At 36.4% G+C, this 15375-nt stretch overlaps 1 protein-coding gene across 1 annotated transcript in view; it reads right to left on the reverse strand.

Annotated features, from left to right (window-relative positions):
* The window catches only part of LOC131801595 (5-hydroxytryptamine receptor 2B-like), a 118572-nt gene that overhangs the window by 9198 nt on the left and 93999 nt on the right, over positions 1-15375 (reverse strand). The window contains exons 7-8 of the mRNA XM_059120408.1: positions 869-1096; positions 84-673 (exon numbers count right to left, since the gene is read on the reverse strand). Coding sequence (XP_058976391.1) covers positions 161-673; positions 869-1096 — 741 coding nt within the window. The 3' untranslated portion in view covers positions 84-160. The remainder of the gene's footprint in view (positions 1-83; positions 674-868; positions 1097-15375) is intronic.

The raw sequence follows: 15375 nt of genomic DNA on the forward strand, positions 1-15375 counted from the left end.
ACATACTTTCAAAACTAAAATATTTCCACAGAAAAAACTTAGTTAACAAAAAAGAAGAAAAAACTAAATACTAAGTCACTTACCGCATTTAACATCACGCACAACTCGTATATTCCGCCGCAATTGCAACACTGGGCTCCGGGCCCCTTTTCTGCTAGGATCATATGTTCGCGTTACGCCGCTTACACCGATTGGCCACATACTTCTTGCCGAACAACAAACGCTGGAAGGCACGTCGAAACTCTGGATTGAAAATGGTATAAATGATGGGATTTAGCGTGGAATTAAAATAGCCAAGCCATAGGAAGAGCGATGCGACAGCAGCATTAATTTCACAACTTTTGCACAGCGACAGTGTCAGAGCCATCACGAAGAAGGGCAGCCAACAGACAACAAAGGCGCCCGTTATGATTGCCAGTGTTTGGGCTGCCTTTCGTTCGCGCTTCGCCTCAATTTGCTGACGTCGTTTGGCTAGCTTTTGGTGGGGATTCGCTCCAAGCAAATGTTGTTGCTGTTGTTTGTTGTTGCTGCCGCCACCGCCTCCGCCGCCACACACGGTGAGGCGGGGCGTTGCAGTGGTCAGCACAATTGCCGTGACATGCTGCTGAAATGTTGATGTTGTGGCAGCAACCTGCTGCGACACAGTTGAAATCTCCAGAGGCAGGGGTACACGCTGTCATGCGATTTTGATGAAAGGTTAAGGCATGGCGGAAATGACAGAAGAAAAAACGAAAAGAAAAGAGAAAACATTTTTGTTACAACGAAAAATTTAATCTATTTCCGCTTTGTCTTTTGCTATTTAAATGCTGCCGGATGCATGGAGCGAAGAATGAGGATGCTTTTATCCATCTCCTTGCGATTTACTTACTTCATCGGCATTCGTGGTTGTCATCTCGTCCGAGACATTTGTCAGCTCTGTTCCTGCATGGCTTTTGTCCTCAATATTGCTGGTGCTGAATTCTGTTTCTTCTCTGATGTTGGCATTGGAGCCACCGGCATAGTTGTCGCCAGTCGACGAACTGAAACCTTTGTCCGATGATATATCCTTGCTGAAGCAGATTTTTATGCGCTTCTTTTTCACTTTGTCCTGGAAATCCTGCAAGAAAACAATGATGACCATGAAATGGTTTGATGTTGAAAAATAATGGATTAAATTTACATGTTTTGCCATTCGGCAAATGGAAGAATGAAAACTTTCTCTTTATTAAATTTAAAACACTTTTATTCTTTAGTTAACAATAGCAAAACAATTTATTGTTCAAATCGTTCTAATCTAATAAACAGAGGATATGTTTTTTTCTTATTTTCGACCAGAAGAAGTTTGTCCTTCCCTTGTCAATTTCTTTCATTCATTTCATCATTTCGTTGTAATAAACAAAAATTGGACAAATATTTGTACATGTCTGTGAATGTGTTTGTGTGCATTCTTACAACTATTCACCCTTATTTTTAGACGGCTGACATATTGCCTGCAGATATTTACGCTGAACAAATGTTTTCTATGAAACTATGAAAGCAAACAGAGTTCAGTTTGAGCTTCTTGGAAGAATAGTTTCTGAATAATAATAGCGAACAAAAATGGATTAAATTTTAAATAAAATTTAAATAGACTATGTATTGAGGGTATTTTAAGTTTGATTGAGCCAAAAATTAAGTAACACCTCTATATGTTGGTCCTACACATCTTCCTATCTCGCCGGGCTGAGTCGATTTATCTATGAATCTAACCGTCCATTCGTCTTTCCGTCTGTCCATGTTAGTTTGTAATCGCGATATCATCGCAATTATGTTCCGATCCTCACGAAATTTAACACGGAGGAGGGGTTAGGGTCAGAATAGAAGCCTATTTTGGATGCCTTTTGGAATCATATTTAGCTGATGAAATAGAACACAATTTTATGTGAAAAAATACCAAAATGACTGAAATCAGAAATACAACTTCTGACATATCCATAGAGGCTGATTTCATTTACGAATAAAACCAAATATGGGAGTTACTGGAAATCATATAGAGGAATCTAAACTTTCGACCAAAAAAGGTAAAAGTTCTACCTTTTGTGGTCGAAAGTTTAGAAAAGAAAATATTTTACTGCACAGAAAGAGAAAAGATTATCCAATTTTGCTCCAACTTGACAAATCCTAATATTTGCGTCAGATCCGAAAATGGAAGTGTCAGTCCACTCCATCAAGTACATCCTCACAAAGGGTAAACATTTTGAATACTCATGAAGCACATAAAACTCGAAATTAAAATCCGATTCCATTCAGACTTGGTACATCTTAATATTTCTGTCAACACATAATCGATTATAAAGGTGGTAAAGATCGGAAAATTCCTTGTGGTACCTCCCTGACCTCCCTGAAAATCCGAAATAAGTTTCCGGCTCTATTCATATTTCACACATCCCATTATTTGAGATATATCGGTCCAGATGAGATATATTTCCTTCTGGTACCTCCCCCACAAAGGGTCAAAACTTGTCATGAAGCTCATAAAAACATCCGATCCATTCAAGACCTGGTACATCTTATAGCAGGGCATGCAGATTTTTCACGAATTACGAATATTTAAATTTTATATGGCACTTCAGACAGTATGGTTTGACATCTCTGGTTTCGTATGCATAGAAACTAATGTTGATTAACATTACTCGCTACATATTTATATTCCCCTAAAATGTAATCCACTTTGTGGATCTTGTTTACACTGTTCTATTTATAGATTTCTGAAGAACTGCAATTCTTGTTGTAACCTAGTTTGCTGTTACATCGATTGCCATTTCATATATTCACTTATCTATACTAGGTGCTAGACCTGCAGTGGCCTAGTGGTTGCGACTTTGGTTACCGATCCGGAAACCCAGGTTCGAATCCCGGCTCCGTCATGTTTTTTTTTTTTTCGCTTCTTTTAACTATTTTTTGTATTTTTCTCTTATGTTAGAAAAGCATACAGCAACAAGAGTATGAAATTTGATAAATATTAATGTCAGGTTGTGTTTACATTATCGGCGAATTCAATTGTTGTTGGCGTTACCAAATTTCCCCTACCTCAAGTGGTGAAATCTGTTTACTTTCGTTATACCAACTTTTTCTTGTTTGTGTGACTATGTATACATAGGCATTCAGGCTTTGAATGTAGCAGTTAAATTTTTGGAGCCATACTGAATTTTGGAACTTTATGTATATGTTAGTGATTCAGCTATTTGCCTCATTAATGTAGCCGAGGCTAGAAAAGCTAGTGGCATAATGGAATGAAGTTCTTTTTGATTTTGTTCTTTAAACGATTAACACCCAGAGTATAATTCTTTGCAACAAGAACATTTTCTGCCATACCTTCGAAAGCTGTGTGTCCTTTGGTTTAAAGATGTGTGCCCTTTGGATTTTGGATTAAAAAGGCCAAGGTATAAAAACCCCGGATGAGCTCTAAATCATTTTCTACCAGTTTGGTGTAAATTTTCTGGTAGTCAGCAGAAAATTAAGCTGGCCAATCATCGAAGCAACCACATAGGTGTTGTTTTTTTTTTTTCAATAACCTATATTGATTTTGATTAACTAATATCCCTTTTGGTTCATGGAGCTGATTTTTTTTCTGCTGTCCTCTATATTAATATTTACTGGGATTCCCTTTACCCCTTTGTTGCGTTGGGTAACCCCTGGAAACCTAAAGGTGGTAACTGCAAGAGTACCGTATAAATCCTCAGCAAACAGTTGATTTTGTTCCGTCAGGGTATCAACAAGACAAAGTTGACAGCGCCACAATTATATTTAAAAGTGTTTCTAATACGAGAATTTATGAAAATCTATCCCAAAATCAGTGCAAAATTCGTGTTTTGGCCTTTTTAACAGAAAACTCAATAACAGATTTATATAAATTTAGTTTAGTTTATTTTATTACATACCGATTTTGTCAATTGTTGCATAAGATTTACTTTGTTTTGTTCTTGTACGCGGTAGTGGAAACGTATGAAAGTGAAACATATTTGATGACCCAAATGAGAGAAAAAGTGTTATTTTTAATTTCTATTAAACTGTGTAAATATTGAGATTGGCAAATAAACATTTGAAGAATGATCTAAGGAAAAAAAAACGTTGAAACATATGCCAAATACTATAAAAGAACAGTGTTTATTGCAGCAGAAAAATTAAACAAAATCATTGAACATCGCCTTAAGTTTTGGAGATCGTGGTTTATGTTGTCAACCTCACCCCCTCTGAAAGGCCTTTCGTCGTGGGAGCTCCAGCAACATAAGTAGTAAGTGACGATCTCTTTCATTTATCCAGAGCAAACACAAATGAGTACCACATTCTGGGAGTTAACCGTTAGTCCATTCTCTCATTTTGCATATTTTTGGAACGTAATTTTTTGTATATACATATATTGTTTAAAGTCCTTTTAAAAAAATCTGTATTAATTATTAATATTGGTATTTAGAGGTTAACTCAACAACTAACTCGTTTGTATTTGCTCCTCTTTATTTCCTGCTGATCAAAGATAGTGCTGTACTGGTTGGATGAATATGCTGTGGTGTGTGCTATGTTAACTGACCAACCACTGTTAACATCAGTACAAGTCTGTTAACTCGCTCTTTGGTGGGCTACAGTTTGAAAAGCCCTGCATCACCATACTAACATTAACTCCAAATCTGTTTGTTATTTTTTGCTTTGATTTTTTTTCTTTAGTATTTTTAATACTTTTTGTTAGTTTTCCATGCATATCCATCCAACAATCAGCCGGTAATCATGGTCTTTTTGTTATTTGGTATAAAATATTTTTTTTTGGCGAATTTTCTTGCCAAATATAACTTGCATATAACAAGTGATAAATATCAAAATTATGTGTGTATGTATGTGTATACTCAACAGAAAAGAGTTCAATAACCCAACAGCTGATTTTACCTTAGGGGAACCGTGATATGTAAACGGATAGAAAAAAAAAATGATACACATCCATACCCATAAATTTTGCCTCTTATATACAAAAAACATTTTTTTTTTAATTTTCATCAAATGTTTCAGCCAATATGTTTCACACGTTTATCGCATTAACTTGAATTATTTTAAAATTCTTAAAATTACATTTTTCTAATAAAATATATTATTTTTCTATAATGTTTTTTTTTTTATATCGGTATTATAAATTCCTATTGCGATAAGACAGACCGTCATAAAATAATTAAATTTTGAATTTTTTTTTAAAGAATAACTTTATAAATTCTAGGATAATCATTAAATTATTGCGTTTGTTGATAACAATTTTACCTTAACCTGTATTAACTTTTTAAGTTGTGAATTTAATTTTTGGTTAAAATCATTTCTGGATTTGAATAATGATTAAGGAAATAATAGTTAGTATTTAATTCGTTTTTAGTCTCTAATGGAATTTTTTTTCAATAAATCAATGATTTTTGTAATCATGTATTGAATTGAATCCTAAGGGTTTGATTTAAAGGGTCCAAAAGGTAATGTAGGGTAACAAACAGTGGGTTTATCATATGATATTAATTTCCTTAGTGTGGATTTTATGGTGAACAGGATGGGTGGGCTTACCATGCTGACAACACCTTAGCATGGCTCAACCTGATTAGTTGAAAACCAAAGTTTTGTCTATTTTCTAGGGCTGTAGATACCCTCTTCCTTTCACTATCCTGTTAATTATTTTCTTCTTGTTAACAATAATGCACGTAATAAAAATATAACTTGTAGTTGTTGTGGCTATTGATGGACAAAGGCAAGATCCCACCCCAAACGACGAGCAATAAGGCTGATGAATATTGCGTGCCCGGCCAATACGTTCATCATTCTAACATTTTAAACACATTTTTTGAGAAAATCCAACAATACATACTACAGTTTTTGGCGCCCAACGTGGGGCCCGAGTGGGGTTATTAAACAGTTTAAATTTTGTTAAAAATCTTGGTATCTCATATACCGTAGGTTAACTTTGCTCAGGTTCCTTTCTCAAATGACTTTCTTTTCACTTGATCTTTCAGTTCTTTTGATTTGTTTCGTTAATTTTCTCATTCGGAATAATAAAATTTCGTCGGAATTTTTATGGTTAAAATGCATTAGTGCATAGCCATGATACCAGGACTTTTATTATTTTGTTATCCTGCTGGGGTAGAATTTTCATTCGGTTTTGATGTTGTATGAATTCAGATTTTGGGTGTCGTCCCAATTCTGACATCGACTTTGCATGCTGAAGTGGAGATTTTACTTAATTTCTTTTACTTTTTGGAATTTGAAAATATTATTTATCATATTTTTTAACCACAGTAAATCTATGTCTACAGCCTGATCCTTCAATGTCCTTGTTTCTATTCTTTTGTATATTCCTTCTGTTTTCACATGGTTTCATTTATTTGGGTGATTTTAATTTATTTCTCTTCTGCTTTACTTGTTTGGATTCCTAAATAGTCAAACCCGATAATCTTTCTGTTTTTTATATTTTCCCTAATTTTTTTCTTAATTTTCGGTTTGTGTCTAGTCTGCTTAACAGTTGATAGAATTTACAATGCCCCTTGATAGGAGTTCAGATGATTTGCAAGCGGCTGGTGCAGCTGTTGTTGAAAACTCTCCTTTCTGTACTATATGTAACTTAGCTATTCAAAATCCTTCTGTTTTGTCTGAGACTGTGTGTAGGCACACATTTCATAAGATTTGCATAAGCAGTTATATAAAAACGCACTCTGATTGCCCAGCATGTGGATCCAAAATCATTAAAGACGCTAAGCAAGTAAATTCTTCTGCTACCCAAAAGGTCGGATCGTCAATTACCACCAGATCTACATCGAAAGCTAGAATTTTTGATGCAAATAGAACCGACGAGTCACTTCGACGAGAATCAGGTTCTAATCCTTCTGCAGGTTCTTCGAGTTCTCAACCAACTTTAACTATGGAAAATGTCAAAGATATTGTAACTTCGATAGTAAGCGATCAACAAGCACAGCTGGTTCAATCCCTGTCAGGTCAAATATCCTCATTGGTAGAAAGAAGTGTAGAGGCTAGTCTAACCCGTCTTAATATAAATCCTGCTTCTCAGAATGTTGATGCTTCGTCCCCAGTTCGGACCAATAACGCTGCCATGCCGAATGTGTCTGATGTTGAGCAAAGAACATTAGAGCAGTTGCTTGGTTTGCCTTCTTCAAATAACGAGAGAAGTAACAATGGTTATGGTCAAATTAATCTAGATGGAAATTCTTTAAATAGATCACGTTTAAGCAATCCTTCGTCCTTTTCCGATTTAGCTTCCCGACCGGATAAGGTTAGCCAAATTATAGCGAATTGGAAACTTAAATTTAATGGAAGTTCAAGTAGCTTACCGGTGGATAATTTTATCTATCGCGTTGAAGCCCTCACAAAACAGACTCTTAACGGCGATTTTGAAACATTGTGCCGAAGTGCGAGTGCTCTTTTTGACGGTAAGGCCAGTGATTGGTTTTGGAGGTTTCACCGTTCCGTGCATGTGGTTCAGTGGTTTGATCTCTGTAAGGCTTTGCGACAGCAGTATAGGGATTCGCGAACTGATATCGATTTTAGAGAATTAATACGAGATAGGAAGCAGAAACCCAACGAACCATTCGATGTATTCTATGAAGCTGTCATTGATTTGGTCGATCGTTTGGATAAGCCACTGGAAGACAAAATTTTGGTAGAAATTTTGCGTCGAAATCTATTACCTGATATACAGCATGAGATCTTAAACATGACAATAGCATCCGTTGGTCAGCTGAGAGAGATCTGTAGACGCAGAGAGTTTTTCTTGCAAGATTTGAGTAGGAGACATACTTTTGCAAATACCAGGTCCAATAATTTTTCAAGACGAGTTGCTGAAGTTAATGTTAACAGTCCTACTGATCCAGAGCTTCTTGAGTATGAAGAGGTCTCGGAACTTGCTACAATTTGTTGGAATTGTAGAAAATCGGGTCACAGGTATCAGGAGTGTCTTGCTGAGCGGTCTGTGTTTTGTTATGGATGTGGTACACCACAGGTGTACAAGCCGAATTGCAGCACGTGTAATACCAATTCAAAAAACTTCCAGAGTTCTGCACCGAGAGGTGCACTCAGACCGAAAACGTGCCAGCAGTCCTCTCAGACAATGTAAAGGTTCTTCGTCGTCAAGATTTTTCATTAGTTAGTAGTTGTAGATTTAGAAGTCAAAAGGAAGCTTCCACTGAATTTTCTAATTCGAAATTGGTAAATGTATGTGAGGATGTCGATGTAGGTGTGGGTGTAGAAGGTTGTCCGTCTAGAAATATTGGACCTCGTCCAATAATACCTTTCCATATACGGTTGGAAAACTATCGAAATGTAAGGAAAAAGATTTTCAATGAGGAACCCCGTATATCTCGATCTACTAAAAGAATACAACAATTTTGGAAGAAGGTTAAGAAGTTTAAAAAGGATTTTGCCATTTCAGTACTTGGTAGACCAGGAGATGTCCGTCCCTATGCCGAGGTGGTTTTGTTAGGGAAAAATGTGATTGGTCTTTTGGACACGGGTGCGTCGGTATCCTGCTTAGGATCTCAAGCCGCACTAGAGTTTCTTTCATCAAATATCCCCTATAAAAAGTTGCACACCACTGTCAACACGGCAGATGGTACACCTCAGCATATCTCTGGTGTATTTACGACCGACATAGTTTTTCGTGGAAAAAGTCTTCCCCTCACAGTTTACGTAGTCCCAAATCTGTCCCAGAATTTGATTTTAGGTATCGATTTTTGGAAAATTTTTGATTTGCTTCCTTCATCTCTTCTTCCTAGTGTTGCCAACCTTGATTTATCTTTGAATAAAGACAATTCGTTAGACCAAAAAACTCTGACCGAGGATCAGAAGTTCCAGTTACAGGCTGTAATTGATCGGTTTCCTTCGTTTGCGAAAGAAGGTCTAGGGAAAACCAACATTATCTATCATACCATAAACACGGGTAAAGTCGCCCCTATTAAGCAACGCCATTTCCCTGTCTCTCCAGCAATCGAAAAAATGATCTATGCAGAGCTGGACCGCATGCTAGCTATGGGGGTGATAGAAGTATCTTCTAGTCCTTGGTCTTCGCCAATTGTCCTTCATCGGAAGCCAGGCAAAAATCGGTTGTGTCTAGATAGTCGAAAACTTAATGCTGTTACTGAAGGGGATGCTTACCCACTTCCCCACATTGAAGGCATCTTGAGTCGTCTGCCTAAGGCGGAATATATAACGAGCCTTGATCTAAAAGATGCGTTTTGGCAGATACCACTGGACGAATCGTCGAAAGGTAAGACTGCTTTCACAGTACCTGGGAGGCCGCTATTCCATTTTAAGGTCATGCCCTTTGGCCTCTGTAATGCCCCGCAAACCATGTGTAGGCTCATGGACAGGGTAATTCCAGCGTCTCTCAGGACTGAGGTTTTGGTCTACCTGGACGATCTTCTAGTGGTATCTCCAACATTTGAAAGGCATCTAGAGGTACTAACGGAAGTGGCTGAATGTCTCCGAAGTGCAGGGTTGACAATTAATGTCGAAAAAAGTAAATTTTGTAGATCTGAGGTTCGCTATTTAGGTCACGTGGTTGGTGATGGTACAATTCGTACCGACCCCGATAAAATTTCGGCAATTACTGAATTTCCAATACCAAGATCGGTTAAGCAAGTTCGACGATTTTTAGGAATGTCCGGTTGGTACCGAAAGTTCATTAGGAACTATGCTGCGATATCGACTCCGTTGACTGATTTATTGAAGAGCAATCGTAAGTTCATATGGACCGAGGAGGCTCAGAAGTCCTTTGAGGAATTAAAGTCCATTCTAAGCACAGCCCCTGTCTTGCATAGTCCTGACTTCACAATGCCATTCTTCATACATTGTGACGCAAGCAAGACAGGAATAGGAGGAGTATTGGTGCAAAAGAATGCGGAAGGTGATGAGTTTCCGGTGGCATTTATGTCGAAGAAACTTAACCAAGCCCAACGCAACTATAGCGTCACCGAACAAGAATGCTTGGCAGCAATGCTTTGCATCAAGAAGTTTCGAGCTTATGTTGAGGGACATGAGTTCACGGTGATCACCGATCACGCCTCTCTCAAATGGCTCATGTCCCAGACCGATTTAAGCAGCAGGCTAGCTAGATGGGCTTTGAAACTTCAAGGGTACCGGTTCAAAATTGAGCATCGTAAGGGATCGCAGAACATAGTTCCCGATGCGCTTTCGCGTACCAATACGGATGATTTGTCGGGTATTTTCTCTTTGTTAGAAGTTAAAAAAGATCTTGGTGTATTTGTTGATTTGGAGTCAGAACATTTTTCCTCCGAGGAATACAAGGAGTTGCTCAGAAGAGTCGAACAGAATAGTGATTTAACACCTGATTTAAAGATCATTGATGGGTATTTATATCGGCGAACTGATCATGCTGTTGGTGATCCCGTAGCTGATGACAGTGCATGGAAGTTGTGGATTCCCAATGCTTTAATACCAGATGTGTTACAAAAGCACCATGATGATCCTTTATCTTCCCACTGTGGAATCAACAAAACATTGGAAAGAATTAGAAGATACTACTTTTGGCCGAATTTAGTTTCGGATGTCAAGAATTACATTAATTCCTGTGAGGTGTGCAAAAGCACAAAGCATCCTAACAAAATTATGAGACCACCCATTAGGGAGACAAGTAGTACTCAAAGATTTTTCCAGAAGCTATATGTGGACTTTATAGGACCATATCCTAGATCTCGATCAGGTAATATAGGTATATTTATTGTCCTGGATCATTTTTCTAAATTTTGTTTTATCCGCCCAGTAAAAAAATTTACAGCAGACGTCGTGGTAAAGTATTTAGAAGAAGAATTACTTCATACTTTCGGAGTTCCAGAATGTATAGTTTCTGATAATGGAACCCAGTTTAGGGCAAAAAAGTTCAATCAGCTACTGGATTTTTATAAAGTTTCCCATATGTACACTGCTGTTTACTCACCACAGGCTAACGCCTCGGAAAGGGTAAATAGATCAATAATTTCAGCCATAAAAGCCTACGTACACCCAGACCAAAAGGACTGGGATGAAAAATTAAGCCACATAGCTTGTGCCCTGAGATCTACTGTCCACACTGCCATTGGGACATCTCCGTATTTCATGGCGTTTGCCCAGCATATGGTTACCAACGGATCCACGTACCAGCTATTGCGGAAACGTAATGTTTTAGAGGATAGATCTATGAATTCTAATAGATCTGACAGCTTTGACCTAGTAAGATCAAAAGCAATGCAGGTTATGCGTAAGCAACAGGAACGTAACGAGAAACAATACAATCTCAGATCACGTCAGGTTTCATATGATGTTGGGCAGGAAGTTTTTCGAAGAAATTTTAGTCAGAGTAGCTTGGAAAAAGGTTATAACGCAAAACTAGCCCCTACGTTTATAAAATGCAAAGTTCGGCGAAAAATAGGTAACTGCTACTATGAGTTGGAGGACCCCCAAGGCAAATCTCTTGGCATTTACCACGCAAAAGACATGCGAATGTAGATAAAAATCTGCATGCTGTATCAGCCTTTACTTGTTTTCATCCGTTAAGTCTGATTTTGGCGGGGGGTATTATAGCAGGGCATGCAGATTTTTCACGAATTACGAATATTTAAATTTTATATGGCACTTCAGACAGTATGGTTTGACATCTCTGGTTTCGTATGCATAGAAACTAATGTTGATTAACATTACTCGCTACATATTTATATTCCCCTAAAATGTAATCCACTTTGTGGATCTTGTTTACACTGTTCTATTTATAGATTTCTGAAGAACTGCAATTCTTGTTGTAACCTAGTTTGCTGTTACATCGATTGCCATTTCATATATTCACTTATCTATACTAGGTGCTAGACCTGCAGTGGCCTAGTGGTTGCGACTTTGGTTACCGATCCGGAAACCCAGGTTCGAATCCCGGCTCCGTCATGTTTTTTTTTTTTTTCGCTTCTTTTAACTATTTTTTGTATTTTTCTCTTATGTTAGAAAAGCATACAGCAACAAGAGTATGAAATTTGATAAATATTAATGTCAGGTTGTGTTTACATTATCGGCGAATTCAATTGTTGTTGGCGTTACCAAATTTCCCCTACCTCAAGTGGTGAAATCTGTTTACTTTCGTTATACCAACTTTTTCTTGTTTGTGTGACTATGTATACATAGGCATTCAGGCTTTGAATGTAGCAGTTAAATTTTTGGAGCCATACTGAATTTTGGAACTTTATGTATATGTTAGTGATTCAGCTATTTGCCTCATTAATGTAGCCGAGGCTAGAAAAGCTAGTGGCATAATGGAATGAAGTTCTTTTTGATTTTGTTCTTTAAACGATTAACACCCAGAGTATAATTCTTTGCAACAAGAACATTTTCTGCCATACCTTCGAAAGCTGTGTGTCCTTTGGTTTAAAGATGTGTGCCCTTTGGATTTTGGATTAAAAAGGCCAAGGTATAAAAACCCCGGATGAGCTCTAAATCATTTTCTACCAGTTTGGTGTAAATTTTCTGGTAGTCAGCAGAAAATTAAGCTGGCCAATCATCGAAGCAACCACATAGGTGTTGTTTTTTTTTTCAATAACCTATATTGATTTTGATTAACTAATATCCCTTTTGGTTCATGGAGCTGATTTTTTTTCTGCTGTCCTCTATATTAATATTTACTGGGATTCCCTTTACCCCTTTGTTGCGTTGGGTAACCCCTGGAAACCTAAAGGTGGTAACTGCAAGAGTACCGTATAAATCCTCAGCAAACAGTTGATTTTGTTCCGTCAGGGTATCAACAAGACAAAGTTGACAGCGCCACAATTATATTTAAAAGTGTTTCTAATACGAGAATTTATGAAAATCTATCCCAAAATCAGTGCAAAATTCGTGTTTTGGCCTTTTTAACAGAAAACTCAATAACAGATTTATATAAATTTAGTTTAGTTTATTTTATTACATACCGATTTTGTCAATTGTTGCATAAGATTTACTTTGTTTTGTTCTTGTACGCGGTAGTGGAAACGTATGAAAGTGAAACATATTTGATGACCCAAATGAGAGAAAAAGTGTTATTTTTAATTTCTATTAAACTGTGTAAATATTGAGATTGGCAAATAAACATTTGAAGAATGATCTAAGGAAAAAAAAAACGTTGAAACATATGCCAAATACTATAAAAGAACAGTGTTTATTGCAGCAGAAAAATTAAACAAAATCATTGAACATCGCCTTAAGTTTTGGAGATCGTGGTTTATGTTGTCAACCTCACCCCCTCTGAAAGGCCTTTCGTCGTGGGAGCTCCAGCAACATAAGTAGTAAGTGACGATCTCTTTCATTTATCCAGAGCAAACACAAATGAGTACCACATTCTGGGAGTTAACCGTTAGTCCATTCTCTCATTTTGCATATTTTTGGAACGTAATTTTTGTATATACATATATTGTTTAAAGTCCTTTTAAAAAAATCTGTATTAATTATTAATATTGGTATTTAGAGGTTAACTCAACAACTAACTCGTTTGTATTTGCTCCTCTTTATTTCCTGCTGATCAAAGATAGTGCTGTACTGGTTGGATGAATATGCTGTGGTGTGTGCTATGTTAACTGACCAACCACTGTTAACATCAGTACAAGTCTGTTAACTCGCTCTTTGGTGGGCTACAGTTTGAAAAGCCCTGCATCACCATACTAACATTAACTCCAAATCTGTTTGTTATTTTTTGCTTTGATTTTTTTTCTTTAGTATTTTTAATACTTTTTGTTAGTTTTCCATGCATATCCATCCAACAATCAGCCGGTAATCATGGTCTTTTTGTTATTTGGTATAAAATATTTTTTTTTTGGCGAATTTTCTTGCCAAATATAACTTGCATATAACAAGTGATAAATATCAAAATTATGTGTGTATGTATGTGTATACTCAACAGAAAAGAGTTCAATAACCCAACAGCTGATTTTACCTTAGGTGAACCGTGATATGTAAACGGATAGAAAAAAAAAAAAATGATACACATCCATACCCATAAATTTTGCCTCTTATATACAAAAAACATTTTTTTTTTAATTTTCATCAAATGTTTCAGCCAATATGTTTCACACGTTTATCGCATTAACTTGAATTATTTTAAAATTCTTAAAATTACATTTTTCTAATAAAATATATTATTTTTCTATAATGTTTTTTTTTTATATCGGTATTATAAATTCCTATTGCGATAAGACAGACCGTCATAAAATAATTAAATTTTGAATTTTTTTTTAAAGAATAACTTTATAAATTCTAGGATAATCATTAAATTATTGCGTTTGTTGATAACAATTTTACCTTAACCTGTATTAACTTTTTAAGTTGTGAATTTAATTTTTGGTTAAAATCATTTCTGGATTTGAATAATGATTAAGGAAATAATAGTTAGTATTTAATTCGTTTTTAGTCTCTAATGGAATTTTTTTTCAATAAATCAATGATTTTTGTAATCATGTATTGAATTGAATCCTAAGGGTTTGATTTAAAGGGTCCAAAAGGTAATGTAGGGTAACAAACAGTGGGTTTATCATATGATATTAATTTCCTTAGTGTGGATTTTATGGTGAACAGGATGGGTGGGCTTACCATGCTGACAACACCTTAGCATGGCTCAACCTGATTAGTTGAAAACCAAAGTTTTGTCTATTTTCTAGGGCTGTAGATACCCTCTTCCTTTCACTATCCTGTTAATTATTTTCTTCTTGTTAACAATAATGCACGTAATAAAAATATAACTTGTAGTTGTTGTGGCTATTGATGGACAAAGGCAAGATCCCACCCCAAACGACGAGCAATAAGGCTGATGAATATTGCGTGCCCGGCCAATACGTTCATCATTCTAACATTTTAAACACATTTTTTGAGAAAATCCAACAATACATACTACAATCTCAATATTTCCATCAATACAAGATCTGTTATAAAGTGGTACAGATCGGACCATTTCTTTTGCTACCCCACATAGGGTTCACCATTTTGGAAAACAACACGTTCAAAGAAAGCGAAATAAACATTTAACACTCTTCAAATTTCACACATACAAACAAATCCGAAAATCTGTTGTAGGATATTCGGAGTCCAGGAAATCGAGCTTTAATATCCAATTTTATGCGAAATCATATTTTTCAAATTTCTGGTTAAGAGAAATATTTAGATATACTCGTATCAAGTTGTAAAGAATCGCCGACATGTTTCACAATTTATGGCAGATATAAGTATTGGAAATTGTGAGCCTTTGTGGGTGAGGTACCCAGATATTTATCATCGTCAGAACAGATTTTGCGTTAAAAAAATGTTTGTCTGTATGAAATTTGAAGAGAGTTGGTTGCTTATCTCGCCTTCTTTGAGCGTTTTGTTTTTTCAAGAATCTTCCACCCTATGTAG

The sequence above is a fragment of the Musca domestica genome, unplaced genomic scaffold (genome assembly GCF_030504385.1).
Source record: "Musca domestica strain aabys unplaced genomic scaffold, Musca_domestica.polishedcontigs.V.1.1 17, whole genome shotgun sequence".
Classification (NCBI taxonomy): Eukaryota; Metazoa; Arthropoda; class Insecta; order Diptera; family Muscidae; genus Musca; species Musca domestica.